At 42.8% G+C, this 20956-nt stretch overlaps 1 protein-coding gene and 2 long non-coding RNA genes across 4 annotated transcripts in view; 2 read left to right on the top strand and 1 right to left on the bottom strand.

Annotated features, from left to right (window-relative positions):
* The window catches only part of LOC110301479, a 16360-nt gene extending 4505 nt beyond the window's left edge, over positions 1-11855 (top strand). The window contains exons 2-3 of one of the 2 annotated variants that reach the window (XR_002378716.1): positions 10951-11482; positions 11616-11855. This is a non-coding gene — a long non-coding RNA (uncharacterized LOC110301479). Of the gene's footprint in view, positions 1-10950 lie in introns of both variants that reach the window. The other variant, XR_002378715.2, reaches the window with a different exon arrangement.
* The window catches only part of Ptpn9 (protein tyrosine phosphatase non-receptor type 9), a 70332-nt gene continuing 54925 nt past the window's right edge, over positions 5550-20956 (bottom strand). The window contains exons 9-13 of the mRNA XM_021171943.2: positions 20195-20261; positions 11963-12041; positions 10891-11041; positions 8237-8444; positions 5550-7370 (exon numbers count right to left, since the gene is read on the bottom strand). Of these exons, the coding sequence (XP_021027602.1) occupies positions 7156-7370; positions 8237-8444; positions 10891-11041; positions 11963-12041; positions 20195-20261 (720 nt within the window). The 3' untranslated portion in view covers positions 5550-7155. The remainder of the gene's footprint in view (positions 7371-8236; positions 8445-10890; positions 11042-11962; positions 12042-20194; positions 20262-20956) is intronic.
* On the top strand, positions 16450-17372 carry LOC115031939. Its single transcript, XR_003837585.1, has 2 exons — positions 16450-16479; positions 16997-17372. It is a non-coding gene; the product is annotated as an uncharacterized LOC115031939 (long non-coding RNA).

Raw genomic sequence — 20956 nt, 5'->3', positions numbered from 1 at the left:
GGGGGGGGTGTATTGGGGGCTTTTTGGATAGCATTGGAAATGTAAATGAGGAAAATACCTAAAAAAAAAAAAAAAGAATTCTTCCTTTCTCAAAGTTACCATACTCCTTTCTTGGCCATTTAAATGCAAAGAAAGTCCCTGTTGCTGCAGACGTCCTACCCTCAATGGCATGTACTGCATTCTTTCTTTTTTTTGTTGTTTTGGTTTTGGTTTTTCGAGACAGCGTTTCTCTGTATAGCCCTGGCTGTCCTGGAACTCACTTTGTAGACCAAGCTGGCCTTGAACTCAGAAATCCACTTGGCCTCTGCCTCGGAGTGCTGGGATTAAAGGTGTGCACCACCACGCCCGACTCCTGCATTATTTCTTATTGGAAAGATGGGATTTTTTACTGGGTTTGAAGCCTGGGGTTACAGTACCTGGAAATGTCTTCTCCTCACTGAGCACCAGTTGACCCCTCAGGGTCACTGCTATTCTAAGTCAGGAAAAAGAATAGTATATTCCTCCAGTTTCTCTGGTATTGTTTTACAGACCAGTGGTAATTGTAATAACAGGTTCACCTGTTCAAATAAAATCTGAATGAGAAGCCCACTATGGAAGAGATAGAGGTATAGTTTGGGTTCACTCAAGCCTCTTCCCAGCAGCCCCTGTACGGTATGTACTTAAGTCAGGAAAGCAATGAATAGACTCCACAAAATGAAACTGTTGACCTCTGCTCTGCTCTGCATCTGAATGGACCTGAAGGTTTTAAAACAAAACTCTGCAGTGGCTTAGAAAACCACTAGACTTCAGTATGGTTACAGGTACAGAGCAGTCAGTCTAAACTGGGGGGCCTTTAGTCCCAGAAGCCATCGGGAACATATTGACTACCTTAAATGGTTAGGAAGGCTCCATAGCTCCCACTCTGTACCTATCATTCCTAGTGAGATTCTATTGAAGTTAGCTAGGACCTCCAAGGCCTTAGCCTAATGCCAAGTTTAACTGAACTAGGAGGAAGGCACTATGAAGGCTGTGGGTAAAAGTAGAGGGAGACTAAACAACATCCCAAGTGCAAAACAGTGCAAAACCCTGTTTGAGGGCTAAGCCTGACCTCCTGGCTGGTATACCTTCTACTCCTGCCTAACTGTGGCCAGTGGACTGATACCCCAGGTCCAAGACAAATCTAAGACATAAATTAGGAGTCCCAGGAGGTTTGCTGAGTTCATTCTTTAGTTTTCAGATATCTCTTGTGCCATAGAGAAGACAAAAAGACTGATGGGGGTCATTTCTTTCCTTTTCTTCCTCTACTTTCTCTTTTGTTATATTTGGGTTTTTGAGACAGGGTCTCTCTGTGTAACCCTACCTGTCCTAGAACTTGCTATGTAAACTAAACTGACCTCAAACTCAAAGAAATCCACCTGCCTCTGCCTTCCTGTATTAGGATTAAAGATCTATAATATCATAGTTGGCTCCTAACCTACTTTCTATCCAACTTGGGGGCCAAGTAGCAACTAACTGAGGGAATGTTAAGGAAATAGCAACAGTCTGGAGAAAAAAAAGGGGGCAGTCTTTGAAAATAGGAAATTGGGGAGCTAAAGTGGGAGTTGATCCAGCCTAAGGAAGGGCCTGATAATTCCAACAAACTAGACCTTTAGGGTCAGTGGACCCATAATACTCATAATTGCTTAAAAGTAGCCCCTTTGGCCAGGGACATTGGGTTCTCTGGTACTAAAGTTATAGATGGTTCTGAGCCACAACACGGATGCTGGAAACTGGACTCCCGATTATCTGAAAGAAGTGCTCTTCACCACTGAGACGTTTCTTCAGCCCCAAGACAATGCTAAAAAAAATTTCCCTCCCTTTGGTAGCCCACATTATAATGCCAGCACTTAAGAGGCAGCAGCAGGCCGGGCAGTGGTGGTGCGTGCCTTTGATCCCAGCACTTGGGAGGCAGAGGCAGGCGAATTTCTGAGTTCGAGGCCATTCTGGTCTACAGAGTAAGTTCCAGGACAGCCAAGGCTACACAGAGAAACCCTGTCTTGAAAAACCAAAAAAAAAAAAAGTAGCCTCTTTTACTGAAAGAAGCTAGGACTTGGTTGGGTTGGCTAGGTTAAAACCAACCACTAACGACCTCAGACATTCTAGAAAAAGCTCTCCTTCTAGCCAGTGCCTCCACCTGAGCCTCACAGCTTACCTCCCTCAGAGCACTCTAATAATAAAGTCCAGGTCGTGCCCTTGGGGCTGCCCCAGAGACTCAACCTTTTCCGAGCAAGAGCCAGTTCTCCCTGGGATCCTGATACTACATAGTCCACCTGCTACAAGCACCCCAGCACCCTCCATCCCCACTATCTTCTTATTCTTGCCATTGACTAGTACATTGTAACAGGCACTGGCAATGACAGTTCTCCTAGACTCAAGATGCTGGGGGATCTCTTCACAGGATGTCCTAGCTGTAGGAAGGAACAGAGAACAGAGAGGTTATCCTTTGTTCATGTGTGTGTGTGTGTGTGTGTGTGTGTGTGTGTGTGCGCGTGTGCGCGCGTGCGCGCGCGCGCGCGCGCGCCTGTGTGTAGGGAGGCAGGATGGTCCAATCTGAAGCAGAAGTCTGCATGGTACCACAATGTTCTTCACTCACTCAACACTTTTTCCTTGGCTTCATTCGATGTCTCTTGTGTGATGACCCTCACATCTTGAACACTCTGAGCTTCTCTTCCTTAGACACCTTTAATGCCCATTACCAAGCCAAGAGTGTTGCACACTCCTTTAATCCCAGCACTTGGGAGGCAGGCAAATGGATTTGAGTTCCAGGCTGTCGTGGTCTACACAGAGAAACCCTGTTTCAAACAAACAACTTCAAAACCAAAAACCACAGGTAGGCTCGCACTGGCAAAAGCTACAAACATCCTGGTATGGTGACAAGTCTGTTTTAGTCCCAACTACATAGGAAGTTCAGACAATGGGATCACTTGAACCCAGAAATTTGAGACCAATGGAGGTAACTTGGTGAGACTCAGTCTAAAAATAACAGGCACAGTTGTACGCATCTGTGATCTCAGCACTCAGAAGGCTGAGCCAGGAGGATTTTCATAATTTCTTAGAAAATAAAATTTAAAAAAAATTAATTAAGCAAGGGAGATGGCTCAATGGGTAAAGACACTAGCCTAGGAAATCTGACCACCTGTTTGATCCCTGGAACCTATGTAAAATGCCAACCTGCACCTGTAACGCCAGCACTCCTATGGGAGATGTGGGAGGTAGAAAAAGGAGAATCACCTAGAAGTCAGCCAGTAAGCTTTGCCTAGAATACACAGCATGGTACAGCCTTCCTCAACAAGGTGGAAGGCAAGAATAGACTCCCAAAAGTTATCCTCTGACCACCACAAGTGCACCGAGGCAGACAAGTACCCATGTACATACATGTACTAAATAGGTTTTTAAAAATTAAAAAATTTAGCCGGGCGTAGTGGCACACGCCTTTAATCCCAGCACTTGGGAGGAGCAGAGGCAGAGGCAGACGGATTTCTGAGTTCGAGGCCAGCCTGGTCTACAGAGTGAGTTCCAGGACAGCCAGGACTACACAGAGAAACCCTGTCTCAAAAAAACAAAAAACAAACAAAAAAAAAATTCAGAATTTAGCCAGACCGTGGTGGTTCATGCCTTTAGTTCCAGCTTTTAATTCACTTATGAGGCAGAGGCAGGCAGATTTTTATGAGTTTGAAGCCAGCCTGGTACACAGAGAAAGTTCCAAGACAGCTAGGCCTATGTAGAGAAGCCCTGTAGAAAACCCAATGAATAAATAATAAAAAACTTAAAGCCACCAAACATTTTTAAACTAATAAAGATAGCACTGTATAATGGCAGTTGGGGGGAAACTATGGAACCCTTTTTTTAAAAACCCTTGGTTTTACTGAATGGCCAGGAGCTATCAATGGCTGTGCCCAGAACTGGAGTTATGAGTTAAATAACCATATGAATGCCTGGGTCATCCTGTGTTCACTCAACCACCAAGTGGGTTGGCCTAGGAATTTGCACCTAAGAACTGGTGCACAACTTTGAATTGAGCAATTTACAGGGCAAAGGTACAGCATGTTTGAACAAGTAACAGTCCTGAATTACCCCTTCCAGGCTTTTTTTAATTGTTAATGCTGTTTCCTATCTATTTCACCAACCCTAAGTTATTTCTGTAATCTAATTTCAAATTACAGCATAATCTCTCTGATTCAAATTTCAGAGATTCTGTCTTAATCTGCTACCATTTTTTTTTTCCTTCAGACAGTGTCTCATGTAGCCCAGGCTGGGCTCCTACTACTGATATAGCCAACATTGGCCTTGAACTCCTGATCCTCCTGCCTCTTCCTTTCTAATACTGAGATTCCAGTACATCCAGCAGTTTAGTCTTTGGGTAAGGTAAGAACATCAAGAATAATGTGCTGTCAAGTGAGGAAACAGATCCTTAGGTTCTCTGGTATATAGATCCACAGCCACAGCAAGTTAACTCTCTGGTATTTCAAATATTTTTTTCTATCAGTACCTAGTTTTGAGCAGTTGTTCAGAGTGAATGAGTTCATATTTATAGAGTATTCTGAACAGGACCTAGAATGTGAATTTCCATTAAATGTTTGCTATTACTGTTATTTACAACATACTAATATTTGCATATTGTAGGCCAAGCCACTCCAATGGGGCAACTTGTCACTGGCTAACAGGTAGAAGCCATGTGATGTGAAGAATATCCTTTGAGGGCCAATGCTGATTCCACTCAGATAGAAAAACTAGCAGGACAGTATTTGTGGGGTTTCTCTAGAAGCATAAACCCTCTGGAACTATGCAAACCTGAGGCTGGAACATGAGATTTCCTTTTGGGAGAATGTCACCAATCCTGTGGTAGTCTACTACAGGGCTCAATGTTAGTTTACCTAAGCTGGGAGAAGCAGCCCCTGGGAGACTGAGATAGAATGGCTGTGAGTACAAGGACAGCCTAGGCTATGTAGTAAGGTCCTGTCTCAAGCAAACAAACAAACAAAACATAAAAAAAAAAAAAAAAAACCCATGAACCATCCTAGGATTTCAAAACCAACTGTACTCTAAAAGGAGAATAGCAGCAACAACAAGAAAAGCCCTAAGAGTCTCCAAAGCACCATTCCATTTCTGATGCTGCTGAGAGTCTGCAGACTTGATAAGCAGATTAACTTGGGTTACAGTAGGACAAATTACTGTGTTTCCCCTGGACCTCACCTTTCTCGTTTATACAGAATTAGGTGAAAGATGCCCAGTGTGGGGGCACATGTCTGTAATTTCAGCACTGAGAATTGGGAGGCAGATGTAATAGAAAGGACAGAGGATATTCATTAGAACTGTGCAGTTTCAATGAAGTGACATAAGAGACGAAGCACCTAGCACTCAGCCTGTCACAGCCTACACAGTGCACAAACAGGCGCCACTCAGAACTTAAGTCTCAGATACTGTAAGTTGTGGATCTCCTCCACCCCATGCCTCCCCATCTGTCCAGAACCAACTCCTGGACTCCCTCCTCACCTTCCCGACCCCAGACTGTTAAATTGATGAAACTAAAAGGGTTTAATCATGTTGGTATATTTATAGGTAAATACAAAATTGTACCACTATAAGATATTGAATATGAACATTACAATTATTTACTGAATCTGACTCAGTCCATTGATGTTAAATACAAAATGAAATGATTGTAAAAAATAAGAATATACACATTCAAAGATCTTATTACAGTATAAAATTATTGAGCTCTGACCAGCTGCCAACCTCATCTTGTGGAGTAAGGGAAGAGTTAGGGGTTCTGTAGGGTTTTGTGGGAACACAGTGTTGGGAACTCTTGATTCCATTCCTGGCGAATCAGACTGGGAAAAGACAGGAACAAGTTGTACGGGCAGTGGACCAGTGATTACAAGGAACGACCTCATCCAGCCAAAGGGATTATGCTTTATAAAGACATAGACCCATCCAGTTTGCGGTCTAGGATCTGGCAGGCTAGCAGGCAGGGAGAGCTGGGCATTCAGTAGACAAGGAAGAGTTGCATAAAGAAAGGTGTCTTCCAACACAAGAAAAAGAGGCCCCAGTTTGTCCTCCCAAGAAGGGAATTTCATGGTAGGTTCCTCTTGTTTACTCTGGGCTCTCCTTTATTCCTTTTAAAACTTCGTACCGATTACTTTGGACTCTGGCAGCTCTGTAAATTTATTTCTAGCCTTGGTCCCCATCGACGGGGTCATAAGACAGAGTCTGGAATCACAGTGGAGGTCTGTTCCCCAAATCAGCAAAGAAAACAGAGAATTTGTTAGATGAAAGACACCCATGCTAAATTGAACCAGTGTTACCATAAGTCAGTATTTTTGGCTCCAACAAGCATAGAGTCCAGAGGGAAATTTTTCATTAAGGAAGAAGACCTGTGGCCCAGGAAAAAAAGTATGTGTTTTCTTCTATCACTCTGCTGTCTGACAACATGAGCCATGATCCCTAACCCCAGCCAGTCCAGAATAATCAGCAGGGTCCAAGAAGCAAGGAATGCTGAACTGCAACATAAAGCCCCAGAGACTTCTACAAAGAGTATCTGTGTGTATATGTATTTATAGTATACGGCCATAATTATCACATAGAGTATATATTATGTACACACATACATATGGATCCATACACGTAAGTGCACATACGTACACGCACACACACAGAATGACAGAAAAGATTGGAATACACGCCCTATGTATAAACGTGCTTGGCACTCGGGACATTCTCTAGAATATGTAACTTGGTCAAGCTTTCTGGGTAGGAAGGTGAATGCTCACCAGACCTCCCTGTCAAATCATAGCAAAGGGAAGGAGGAGATGTCCAGAGGAATTAGGAGATGGGGGTTGGGGGAGGGGTCCTTCCCCACTTACCTCAGGGACCCTGGCAAAAATCAATAGCCACAATTTGGTTTTGATAAGGCACAGTTCGATAGCAGGTGCTAGGAATGAAGAACACATTGCTGCTGGCCCTTTCTAGTGGCAAGTTCACCACATTTATCTAGCCAAAGGGAAAGGCTGCCTTGCGTGCACATGTGTGCTGGGAGACACAGGAAAGAGGTTGATCCATGGCTTCAGCATAACTGATGGCAACCTATAGGCTCAGCAGTGTCCAGGGTAGTTAAAGGAAGGCTGGAAACTTCAGCAGTTATTGGCCGTCCATGGCCAACAGGCTGTGACCAGAGGGAACCATGCCTTCCCTCTCTGCAAACTCCAGAATGGCCTTGTAGCAAAAGTAGTACTGCTCAGGGGTCTGGATACTGAAGGCCCTCTGGGTCCTCATGCGTGACACTGTCTGGAACACATTAAGGGTGCCAAGCTCCTCCAGCTGTGCCAGGCAGATGTCCAGTGAGCAGAAGGTACCTGAAGAAGGAAGGAAATGATCATATGAGTGTACCTCTCCTATCTTCTTCCTTTTACCAAATCACCATGCAAGGCTGGGTACAAGAATTCAAAGGCACCGGGTCTAATGGCAGGAGGACTTAAGCCTAAAGAGACTTCTAAGGAGTATCAACGGGCATGCTAAAGGCCAGACAAATGAGGGTCTCCTGTCTCTCCGGGCATACACGAGAGTAACAGAAGGATAAGTAGGCAGGTGACACGAGGAAGAACATCCTGCTTCTTCAATACCAGACAGTGCAGCTGTACTTCTACACCCAATTTCCATAGCTTATAGCTCTCTAGAGGTCTAACACAAATACAGTTCTCCTGATTATTCTCCCAAAGGGACCTCTGAACTAGTAAAGCCAGCAGCTCATATAGCACACATAATGAAGAACACAGAAGCCAAGCAAGATAGCGCAAACTGATAATCCCATTATTTGGGAGGCCAAAATAAGATTGCTGAGAATTCCAGGTCAGATTGGATTTTATAATAAGACCTGGTCTCATAAACACACACAACAACGGGGGTCGGGGGACAAGACCAGCACCGGGAGAAGAAGCCTCTCTGGGGACCACAATCATGTTGATGACAGAGTTCACAAGGTCAAAAGAAGACCATGATGATTAACAACCCCAAGAACTTGGTTTATAAAGCATACATTTTGGCAAGCAGCATCTCTAGCATAAGGAATACAAAAGGACCTTAAAAAGTGATTATCATAGCAGTTTGCCACCAAGAGGATGAGTGAGTTTTTCCTCTAATCACAGACATGCCCTAAGCATTTAGCTCCTCCCCCCTACCCCTACCGCCTCTGGGCACATCACCAGTCTAAGAGGCACAGTACCTGTCCTGCCGATGCCAGCACTGCAGTGGACCACAATGGGTGGCTCAGGGAACTGCCCTTTGGAGCGAGCTCCCAGGTTGCCTACAGCCATACTCTGCTGGTTTCTGACCACTCTCAGGAAGTCAATGAGGGAAGCAGCTGAGGAAGGGACACCATAATCTGGCCAGCTTAGGAACTGGAAGTGGGTAACCTGGCGTTTCTGCCGCTCCTTACATGAAAAAGAAGCAAGAGTTAATGTCATTCCTGTCTGTTCTGTCTACCCTTGGCTTTCCAGATTCTTAAGACTTTAGAAGATCCTGTCTTCTGCTGTCAACTTTCCTCACAATTGATTTTCTACTTCAAACCCAAAGGAATGGCTATATGTTTGGGAAGGCAAATTGCTATATTGTAGGATCCATATTTCTTGTTTATTATTGCTAGTAACAAGTTATTATTGTTGTATTATTTTAATATTAAAAACAAGACAAAAAATGAGCCAGAAGTGGTCCTCCACAGGAAAGGACACACCAACTAATTGTCCAGTCCAAACAGTCAGCTCTAGAACATAATACAAGCAATTATATGGATACAACAGATTATATTTACAAATATATATATGTATGTATACATATGTATGTGAAAATATGTAAATACATGCAATAACAATTAGTAAAAATAGAGATTATACATTTGAAAGAGCAGATAGGGTTTGGAGAGAAAAAAAAAGGAAAGGAAAAATGTTATAATAAAGTTATAATATTAAAAAAAAAAAATCAGCCAGGCGTGGTGGCGCGCGCGCCTTTAATCCCAGCACTCGGGAGGCAGAGGCAGGCAGATTTCTGAGTTTGAGGACAGCCAGGGCTACACAGAGAAACCCTGTCTCGAAAAAAAACAAAAAACAAACAAACAAAACCTTCCTTAGAAAAATTTATTGCCAGGCATCATGGAGTACAACTCTATACCACAAAATTCAGGAAGTAGTGGTGGGCAGATGGATCTCTATGCATTTGAGCCCAGCCTAGTCTACCTATATCATGAGATCCAGGTCAGCCAAGGCTACATACTGAGAGACACTGTCTCAAAATAAAACAGTACCGTATTTATTTACTTATTGACTTAGTTAATTTGTAAGTGCCTAGGCATCTGTGTTAGGAGTGCACATGCACTTGTACACAGACAGGCCAGAGAAGGACATCAGGTGTCCTCTCTAACACATGCTGCCTACTCTTCGGAAGCAGGGTCTCTCCCTGAGCTTGGAGCCAGGTATCCTCAACTAGGCCATAACCAGAAAGCCTAGTGTACTGGCTGGTTTTGTGTGTCAACTTGACACAGCTGGAGTTATCACAGAGAAAGGAGCTTCAGTTGAGGAAATGCCTCCATGAGATCCAACTGTAAGGCATTTTCTCAATTAGTGATCAAGGGGGAAAGGCCCCTTGTGGGTGGGACCATCCCTGGGCTGGTAGTCTTGGGTTCTATAAGAGAGTAGGCTGAGCAAGCCAGGGGAGGCAAGCCAGTAAAGAACATCCCTCCATGGCCTCTGCATCAGCTCCTGCTCCCTGACCTGTCTGAATTTCAGTCCTGACTTCCTTTGGTGATGAACAGCAGTATGGAAGTGTAAGCTGAGTAAACCCTTTCCTCCCCAACTTGCTTCTTGGTCATGATGTTTGTGCAGGAATAGAAACCCTGACTAAGACACCTAGTAAGTCTCTTGCCTCTACCTCCATTAGATCTGATGACAGGCATGAATGGGACCCCCCAGCTGGATGCAGTCTGAACTCTCATCCTCATGATTGAGTACCAAGTACTCTAACAGCTGAACCATCATCTCTCCAGTCCCTCAATGTAGTTTTTCTGAGACAAGATCCATACTGTGTAGTCCAAGCTATTTTCCACCTTGTAATCCTGCCTCAGCCTCCTCTGCAGAAGGATAAGAAGCATGGCTTAGCATCCAGATTCCCAATGTTGAAATTTTTTATTTCTCTTTAATGCCACTCTTTTAAAATAAAAAAGAGTTATTTATTTATTTTATGTATGTGAGTACACTGTAGCTGTCTTCAGACACACCCAGAAGAGGCCATCAGATCCCATTATACATGGTTGTGAGGAGCCACCATGTGGCTGCTGGGATTTGAACTCAGGATCTACTGAAGAGCAGTCAGTGCTCTTAACCACTAAGCCATTTCTCCAGCCTCTTAATGCCACTCTTATATTGAGGTGACAACTTCATTAGTTCTGAGTTGAGGGGTTTGTTTGTTTGTTTTTTGAAAGGGGTTTTTTGAAAGGGAGGTATCTCTATTTGGAGTTTATTATGTAGACCAAGCTGTCTTTGAACTTATAGATATCAACTTGCCTCTGTCTGAAGTGCTGGGATTAAAGGTGGGTACTACATAACTGGCTTCTCAGTTGAGCATCTGTTTATTACCTCCCTAAAGTCCTGCCTATTCCCTCTAGACATTTTCTTTTTTTGTGTGTTTGTTTTATTGAGACAAGGAACTCACTATGTGGCCCTGCATGGGCTGGAACTCCATACACATACCAGGCCGACCTTGACCTCACAGATATCCACCTCTTCTTGCTGAGTGCTGAGATTAAAAGGTGTGCATCACTACCCTCAATGAGAATCTCTTAAAGGAGCTTCTCTAATTTCAAAAGAGAAAATAGAAACCTGCATTTACCTCTGTGTTGTGAATTTCTAGAGTTGTTTTCTTATAATGGTTCATGTTTTCCACTCCTAGATTGGTCACCGTGAGGAAGCCAAATCGGATCCGAGAGTCTTTTTCTAAAGGCCAGTACTGGCCACATTTTCTCCTGCCGCCTTCCTCAAAGCTGAAGACATACAGAGCAAGTTAGTGCTATACTTCAGAAGCAGTGCAGATCACATTGCTGTCTAGGAGCTCAGCAGTTGTGGTGGGAAGCAGCTTACAGCTAGTTGAAGAGAGAAGGCTTAACTTGGCAGAAAAATGACCTCTCTTCATTCTAAACAGGTGTTAAAACAGCTAACATTCTTACATGTATACATTTAGCAGACATGCATTGTACATTCACTGTATCATCTGTCTCCTTCCTGATACTTGGTTGTATTTCCTACATATAGTAGCAAAACCACACTGAGGCCTAGACCTTGGCCACTGCTCAGTTTCTTTCCCAAGAAGGGCCCTTGGCTGACACAGGAGTGGGGAAGACAATTCTTCCAACTACAGGTGGCTGTTGACAACACCCTGAGGACGGAACTGAGCGAGCATCACTTTTCTTCCCTATCTGAAAAAGGTTATAATTAATGATGAAACTAATAAACTATGAAATTCCTTACATTTGGCAGAATTGCCAAATTTCAAAAACAATCCTTTATTCAGAACTTCCTGCCTTATGTTTCAACCATCTTCTTTCTGTTCCCTTACAGGTAGAGATATTAATGAACAGAGAACCATCAAAAGAAGAAGGAAATGGAGAGCAAAGGGAACTGGTAATGCAGTGGCCAGGAAGCCACCTTTCCTCTGTAGACAAGAGGCAGCTTCAAGGTGTGCTGCTGGCATTTCCCAGCACGTCCTTTAGTGAATAAGGCCAGAACCCCAGGATAGGCCTTAGCGCACTAGCCCTGGGTCCCTACAGTTACGGATTAAATATCTTTCTGCAAGGCTAACAGTGTCTCCACCGTGTCCTACCATGTTAACTATAGATGTGGCATAGCTTTCTTAATCATTCAAGCTTAGGGTCATGGAATCTATGGTTAAAAGAAGACTAACTCACCGGGTGGTCATGACAATCACCAAAACTTTTTGCTCCCAAACCATAAGCCAGAAGTCACGATAGGTGTTTTCCAAAGGACCTGGAATAAAAGGACAGGAGGAAGAGCGGGCCTTTAGAAGCATGTCTGTCGTTCTCTACTTGTCTTCCAAATAGTATCTCTGAAGCACAGACTGAAACAGGATCTCACTCATACAGACTCAGACTCACTATAGTCTAGCCTGTCCTTGAACTCCTCGTCTCCACCGCCCAAGTACTAAGATTACAAGTATTCATATGAGCCTTGTCTTAGCTCTCCTTATTCAGCGAGGTCCTCAAACCAACCATATCATCTCTGTATGAGTATTTTATAACTATGATTCTAGAGGACCTAATGCCCTCTTCTGGACTCTATGATCACTGCATGCATGTAGTGCATAGACAAACATGTAGGCAAAACACCTATTACATAAAATAAAAGGCTGGGGAGATGGCTCAGCAGTTAAAAGCAATGACTGCTCTTCTAGAAGTCCTGAGTTCAAGTCTCAGCAACCACATGGTGGTTTACAACCATCTGTAATGGGATCTGATGCCCTTTTCTGGTGTGTCTGAAGACAGCTACAGTGTACTCACATATATAAAATAAATAAAAGCTGGGCAGTGGTGGCGCAGGCCTTTAATCCCAGCACTTGTAGGCAGAGGCAGGCAGATTTCTGAGTTCGAGGCCAGCCTGGTCTACAGAGTGAGTTCCAAGACAGCCAGGGCTACACAAAGAAACCCTGTCTCAAGACAAACAAACTAATAAATAAATAAAGATTTAAAGATAAATTACACTGTACCAAAAATAAAAGAAATTAAATGTTCAGGTGATGCCATATGTAGGAACATATGTAGCGCCTGAACCACAGAGCCTCAGCAACATCATCTACGGTAGCAAGTGTCAAGTCTATACCCACCTGTCTGTTTCTACCTCAGTAGCCCTCAGCCTCATAATACAGTAACTACTAAACCAGGTTACTTCTGGCCCCCACTGTCTCAAATCCCGTAGTCTGGACAGAGACCTAGTCTTCAGAATTCTTTCACTTATTTATGTACTTTCTCTCCCTCGCCCCCTTTTCCCGTTGTGAGATGGGATCTTACTGTGTAACTCAGAGAGGCATCAAACTTGTGATCCAAATCTAGGCATGTGCCATCATGCCAAGCTTTCTTTCTCAACTTTCTTATCTCTAATAATAGGAGTTCTAGTATTCTTGGTTAAAATTATTATTGTCACTGTTGTTTTTTTAGTAAGTGCTGGGGTGTGATGTGGTGGCAGGCCTGCCATAGGGCACGTGCGGCCATGAAAGGACCTGATTGCTAAGGACTTGTGTTCTAGGATTGTTTTCTCCTCCACTTTACATGGTGGAGCCATCTTTCCAGCCCTGACTCCAGCATTTTACAAGAGTAAATGAGGGGCTAGAGAGATGGCTCAGCAGTTAAGAGCACTAAGAGCTCTTCTAGAGGTCCTGAGTTAAATTCCCAGCAACCACGTGGTGGCTCACAACCATCTGTAATGAGATCTGGTGCCCTCTTCCAGTGTGTCTGAAGAGGACTACAGTGTACTCACATACATATAATAAATAAATACATCTTTTAAAAAAAAGTTGGAATCACTTGGGAGGTGGGGAATGACATATGCCTTTAATCCCAGCACAACCTAGGCTACAGAGTGAATTCTAGGAAAGCCAGGGCTACACAGAGAAACTCCGTCTGGAGGGGAAGGGAGAAATTCCTGGAATAACAACAGCACACTCACACTAAAGAGGGGAAGGGGGAAAAAAGCCACTGATGGTGACAGATGGTGACACTTGGGAGGCAAAGCCAGATGGATCTCTAAGTTCCAGTACAGCCAGGGCTACACAGAGAAACCCTATCTTGAAAAGNAAAAAAAAAAAAAAAAAAAAAAAAAAAAAGGGGGGGGTGAAGTCAACTTTAACACACCCATCATCCATTTCCATCTTCTCCCAAAGTTATCAAGCAAAATGTTTTGCCCTTAAAATTAAGTATCTTTCCTACATCTGCCCTCTCCCCTGTTTTTAATACAATGTTCCAGTACGATGAGAAATTTATCATTTTTAACCTAAGTTACTAACACCATTCTAATGTATTTTTCTGAATATTTCTTCCCCTTTACAGTTTAATACTAAAAAAATACAGTACAGACACAATGTATCTCTCTGACTCTGTTCCATTCATTATATTGTCTCCCTCACCTGTAATACCTCTCCATTGTTTAAGACTTTTTTTTTTTTTTTTCTGAGACAGGGTTTCTCTGTGTAGCCCTGGCTTTCCTAGAATTCACTCTGTAGCCTAGGTTGTGCTGGGATTAAAGGCATATGTCATTCCCCACCTCCCAAGTGATTCCAACTTTTTTTAAAAAAGATGTATTTATTTATTATATGTTAGTACACTGTAGTTCTCTTCAGACACACTGGAAGAGGGCACCAGATCTCATTACAGATGGTTGTGAGCCACCACGTGGTGCTCCTGGAACTCACTTTGTAGACCAGGCTGACCTCGAACTCAGAAATCCACCTGCCTCTGCCTCCCAGGTGCTGGGATTAAAGGCGTGCACCACTACGCCCGGCTAAGACTTATTTTATTTTTGTGTAGGAGTGTGTGGCAGATGTGTGTGGGCACCTGCAGAGGTCAGACTCCCTGGGCCTCGGGTTACAAGCATTACAAGCTCCCCAGTAATCACTGGAAACTGAACTCTGGTCCTCTGGAAGAGCAGTAAATGCTGAGGCATCTCTCCAGGCCTTCTATCTATTTTTAAGTGCCCAGTCTTCCTCTAGGCTCTCTTTGACCAGGACACTCAATGGACTTTCTCTCCCCTAAGCTCTGGATGGCAAGGCTGGTCCTAAATATTTAAACCATTTAAATTATAGCATATTACATTGGATGGTAAAGAAAATCCCCATTTCAGTAAATAGATGTGAAGGATAAATGCCATTTGCAAAACTGTCCATTATAACTTGAACTTGCACGATGAGCACTCTCCAACAAATGTCTTTGTGATAACTCCTCGGGATAATTCGTTGTTTTCCCCTCTCTATGTTCAGAGAAGCAGGGTAATATCAAGGGTTAATTGAGACGGTCCCACTATTTTTGTTAAAGTCTTTAGTAACCACTAACATTCGTGTGTGCATGTGTAGGAACAGCCTCTCTACCACACATGCGGAAGCCGTGGTCAATGCCACCTGCCTTGGTTTGCATTTAATGGTATTTTTGTTTTGTTTTGAGATGGGGTCTCTCACTGGAACCTGGTATCTGCCTAGTAGCTACACTGGATAGACCTGAGCTGGAGGGATCCTCCTATCTCTGCCTCCCTGACACTAGCACCCCCATGACAGCTCACCACCATCCTGTTCCATGGGGTCTGACACTGTCTTCTAGCACCCATGGTCACTGCATACATGCATGCAGTGAAAACAATTATACATACAAATCAGAAGGTAAAATAAATTTTAAAAACAAAAATAAAGACAAGAAGTAGGAGGAGTGACATCCTAGTCTGCAAAGCTAGGTTCCTTCACATCACATCAAAGACAGACAGACAGACAGACAGACAGACAGACATAGAAAGACAGAATAAAGGATCTTATTTCAGAGCGAGAGAAATGGCTGAGTGGTTAAGAGCAGTAGCTGTTCTTTCAGAGGACCCAGGTTCCGTTCCTGGTAACCACATAAGAGCCCACAACCACTCTAATCCAGAGGATCTGATGCCCTCTTCTGACTTCTGTAGGCAATGCATATATGTGGTACAGAGACCTCAATGCAGGCAAAATACCTATATACATAAAGTAATAACAAGGAGAAAATGTAAATGATCTTATCTCAGGACAGGGAAGAGGCAGTGTAGCTTAGTGGTAGAGCTCATGCTTAGCATGCCCAAAGCTCTGGGTTCAATTCCCAAATTCCAAACTGTGAGGGGAGATCCTAATTTGGGAAACATGTTTCTTCTAAATCTTTCTCTTGTGCCATTTAGGAAGTTAAATCCCTCTCTCTACCCCTTTTGTATCTGGTTTATCAGATATTCAGATATTCTGACTGCTTAGCTGTCCCAAATCTAACAATAGTTTTGAGGAATTGGGGGGGGGGAGTGTCTTTTGAAACAGGGTCTCAATGTGTAGCAGAGGCTGGTCTTGAATGTATGATCCTACAGTTTCTGTCGTCAGCAAGTATTATCCATACTTAGCCATTGCTAATGGTTTGAATATGAAAAGTAAAATGGGGTGGGTCAGTGGTCAAACACGCGTTTGCTGTGCAAGGCCCTGGGTTTGAGCAGCAGATCTAGGATCTAGTAATAAAGTGTGAGAAGCACAGAGTGGAGTCTGGATGAGGACGGAGCTTAAAGATGCAGACAAGTGCTTGTATTGCCTTCTCAATGTTCATATATGGGTAATGCTTAACTGTTGTGATTTATTTAGAAAATGAAGATAAAATGGTGGCATACCCCTTTAATCCCAGCACTTGGGAGGCAGAGGCAGCTAGATCTCTGGGTAAGACACCATCCTGACCTACAAAAAAAGTTCCAGCACAGCCAGGATTACACAGAGAAACCCTGTCTCAAAAAATAAAAGGAAAATAAAGATAAAAATCATTCACTAACTCCAAGATCCAGAAACAGTGTAAACGTTTTCCAGCGTATTTGTTATGTAGCTGTCCATGGCAAAAACTACAGCTCTTGTGACTGCAGAGATACCTCAGCAGTTATGAGTACTGGCTGCTCTTCCATCAAGCCGGGGTTGATTCCCAACAACCATATGATGGCTCACAACTACCTGTAACCACAGCTTCAGGAGATTGAACACTCATCTAGCCTCTACTGGCACCAGACATGCACATGTCACATCGACATACATATAAGCAAAACACCCATTTGCATAAAATAAAATTGTTTTAAAGTGTAGCTCTTACAACTACATTTGTTGGATGTGTGAATTTTGAATATAATTTAATGCATATAATGTTCTTAGATATTTAGATTCATTCTAAAACCTTAAATATCTTCATCAGTATCTGCTTCCACAAAGAAGATATCCTAATATCATATGATGTGAGTGCAAGCTGGTCATGCCTATAATCCCAGTACTTGGGAGGAGAAGGCGGCAACAACATCAGGAATTCAAATTCATCCTCAACTGTAAAGAGAGTTCTGGGCCAGCCTGAGTTACATGAAACGTCTTTTCAAAACACAAGACCAAAATAAAAGATGTTGGTGAAGCTGAGTATGATCTGAGGCACTATCTCAAAACAAACAACAGCAAATACACCAAAGGCTGTGGGGCTTCATGGTTGGCAATGTGCTTACTTCGTGAGGACCTGCGTGTGATCCCTAGTACCCAAGCTCCAAACCAACAAGGGCTGTCTGAAAATAAAAACAAGGAAAGAAGCTGGGAGAAATGGCTCATTGGGTAAAAATTTGTGCTACACAACAATGAAAACCTCAATGAAATCCTAGGAACACACATAGAAAGGTAGGCATGCTTATAACTCTAGCACTCGGAGGGAAAGGATGGCTCTCTAGGGCTTGCTTACCACCAGCCTAGCTCCAGGCTCAGTGAGAGACCCTGTCTCAAAAGAACAAAGTGAAGAGTGACAGAACAGGACACCTGACACTCTCCTCTAGATCTGCCCACACACAAATAAACACACACACATATGTATGTCTGTGTGTGTGTATGCATGTGTACATGTGTGTGCATATGTTTGTGTGAGCATATACCATACCACATACATATAACTGGACATCTATAGATGTAAAGTGACTGCTTACTTTGACACAGAAGATCCAATCCACTGAGTTGACTTGAGAGAACTTCTGTACCAGAAATGGATTCAAATTATAGTTTTGTTACTAGCTATGTGTTCAAGGTCACCTAAACAATTGGGTTTCAGTTTTCTTGCTGGCCTCGAACTCAGAAATCCACCTGCCTCTGCCTCCCAAGTGCTTCGATTAAAGGTGTGTGCCACCACGCCTGGCTGGTTTCAGTTTTCTTAACTAAACTAAACACACACACACAAATAAAATTTAAAAACCTACTTTATGCCCGGCAGTGGTGGCGCATGCCTTTAATCCCAGCACTTGGGAGGCAGAGGCAGGCAGATTTCTGAGTTCGAGGCCAGCCTGGTCAACAGAGTGAATTCCAGGACAGCCAGGGCAACACAGAGAAACCCTGTCTCAAAAAACCAAAAAGAAAAAAACCTAATTTTGTATTTAATAATCAGAAATTATGCTCTTGAAATATAATACATACTCTTACAGATGACATTAAACATTAATACTATACATGTATATCTATGTAAACATCAGACCACTAGAGTAGTGTATGGTAGCTCCTACATGTAATCCCAGCAATTGGAAGGGAAAGGCAGAAGGACCAGGGGTTCATAGAGATCCTTTGCTACACAGCCAGTATCAAAGAGCCTAAAGTAGATGAGACCCCTGCCATGTGTGTCTACATATATATGTGCACATGCATACTATTCATTCCTTGAATATATCACTATATATTATTGCAGTAGCACTCTATGGAACACAAATATAACCTTACAGATAGAATGTCTACAACTGTCCCAGGATTTGTCCTTAATACCACTTTCTCCCTATAAAGAATACTTCATAAGGTCCACTTACCTTTAGTTCCTTCTTTAGTTATCTATAACAGTTCTCTTCCTTTTTTCTTTTGTCATGACAATAACATTAAAGAGTTTAAGCTACTTACTTTTTCTTTTCTTTTTTTTTTTTTTAAAGATTTATTTATTTATTATATGTAACTACACTGTAGCTGTCTTCAGACACTCCAGAAGAGGGCGCCAGATCTCGTTGCGGATGGTTGTGAGCCACCATGTGGTTGCTGGGGTTTGAACTCTGGACCTTCGGAAGAGCAGTCGGGTGCTCTTACCCATTGAGCCATCTCACCAGCCCCTACTTTTTCTTTTCAAGATAGGGTTTTGCTGTGTAACCCCAGGCTTACCTCCAATTAACTACTCAGAATAGGCAAGCTTTGAACTTGGACTCCTCTGGGTCATGGGATTACAAGCATGTATGTACCCATATGCCTAACCTGAGCTAGTTTTCTCATCCTGTCTAAACAATCTGGATTTGACTGATTTGTTACTCATAACTAGATTCAGATTTCTTTTGATTGTTATTACTGTTTTCTTGAGATGGTAGAGATCTAACGCAAACTTTTAGGCATGTGCTGTATCACTAAATTACATTCCCAGCCTGAGTCAGATTTTGATCATGTGCATGCATGCATGATATGTTTGTATGACCACAGACTATTGAGTTCTGATTCTTTATACTCTTGGATTACTAGACTAAATCACAGTCCAAAAACCTTGATGGCAATCAGTAACTTTATAGGTTTACATTGCTATTTTTTTTCTCTTTGTAGTGAGTTTCTATGCACTTCTGGAATTGAAACTTGAAACTTATCTGTCCTCTTCAACTACCAAACTTTATAAAAACCAGGATTTTATAAACCAGTGGTCAGAACAAATTTCCTTTAAGCCGGGTGGTGGTGGCACACGCCTTTAATCCCAGCACTTGGGAGGCAGAGACAGGCGGATTTCTGAGTTCAAGGCTAGCCTGGTCTACAAAGTGAGTTTCAGGACAGCCAGGCTATACAGAGAAACCCTGTCTGGAAAAAATTTTTTTTTCCTTTAAAAATTATGACATCTGAATTGATATAGTTACACCATTAATACTAGCACTGGGGAGGCAGAGGCAGATGTGGATCTCTGAGTTCAAGGACAGGCTGGTCTACAAAGCAAATTCCAGGACAGTCAGGGCTACACAGTGAAACACACACACACACACACGTTATCTAGATGCTGGAAAGTTGCCTCAACAGTTAAGAATGCTTACTGCTCAATCTGAGGACTAGATATTTTGGATTTTAGCACTTACACAAAACCTGAAGATAGGGACTGGAGAGATAGCTCAGTGGTAAAGAGCACTTGCTGCCTTTACCAAGGACACAGGTTTGATTCCCGGTACCCACATGGCAGCTTACAACCATCCATAACTCCAGAAGATCTGACACCCTCTTCTGGTTTCTACATACACCAGGTTCTATGGTATACAGACTTACATGCAGACCAAACACTCATACACATATAATTAATTATAATTAAGAAATCACCTGAAATGAGGAACCACACACAGGAGCCACAAAATCAACAGGTAAGGCTAAAATAGCTTACCTTGTGTACCAATATAAGCATTCTTCTGCTTGTAACCATCCATGAAACTGGCATTGATGTAATCTGTCTAATAATAAAGGGAAGACATTGTTACAAGAACATGCATATGCCATTTGACTCACAAAATGTGTATGTGATGGGTAAATTCAATTCAAGGTATGGATATTCTCTTCCTATCAAACAGAAAATGAAAAGTTACAGGCCCAGTTTAGCATGGGGATGGATCATGAGATATTTTTATTGGTAATGAAAGGGAATAAAGAGGAGGCAGGGGTATAGCCGGGTAGAAGAGTGCTTCTGTGGGCCACTTGCTTCACTTTGGCAAATGTACTAGGACAACTGGATGGATGGATAGATTTCACAATGGCCTTTTTTATCATACCATGCATTTAAATCCTGTAATCCTAGCACTCAAGGGGCAAAGGCTGGAGGATCACTTCAAGTTCAAGGCCAACCTTGTCTACAATACTAAATTCTAAACCAATGGAGCTGCATATTGAGATCCTCTTCTTAAAAATGAAAACTTATAAAGGGAAACAAAACACCTCAAAATAAAATAAAGACCCAAAGAAAAACGTTAAGATAAACTCTCAGACAAAAGAAAACTGGGCGAGCCAGGCAGTGGTGGCTCACACCTTTAATCCTAGCACTTGGGAGGCAGAGGCAGGAGGATTTCTGAGTTAGAGGCCAGGCTGGTCTACAGAATGAGTTCCAGTACAGCCAGGACTACACAGAGAAACCCTGTCTCGAAAAAAAAAAAAA

Source organism: Mus caroli, chromosome 9, assembly GCF_900094665.2.
Source record: "Mus caroli chromosome 9, CAROLI_EIJ_v1.1, whole genome shotgun sequence".
In the NCBI taxonomy this organism is placed as follows: Eukaryota; Metazoa; Chordata; class Mammalia; order Rodentia; family Muridae; genus Mus; species Mus caroli.
This window is presented reverse-complemented; position numbering and strand designations above follow the sequence as displayed.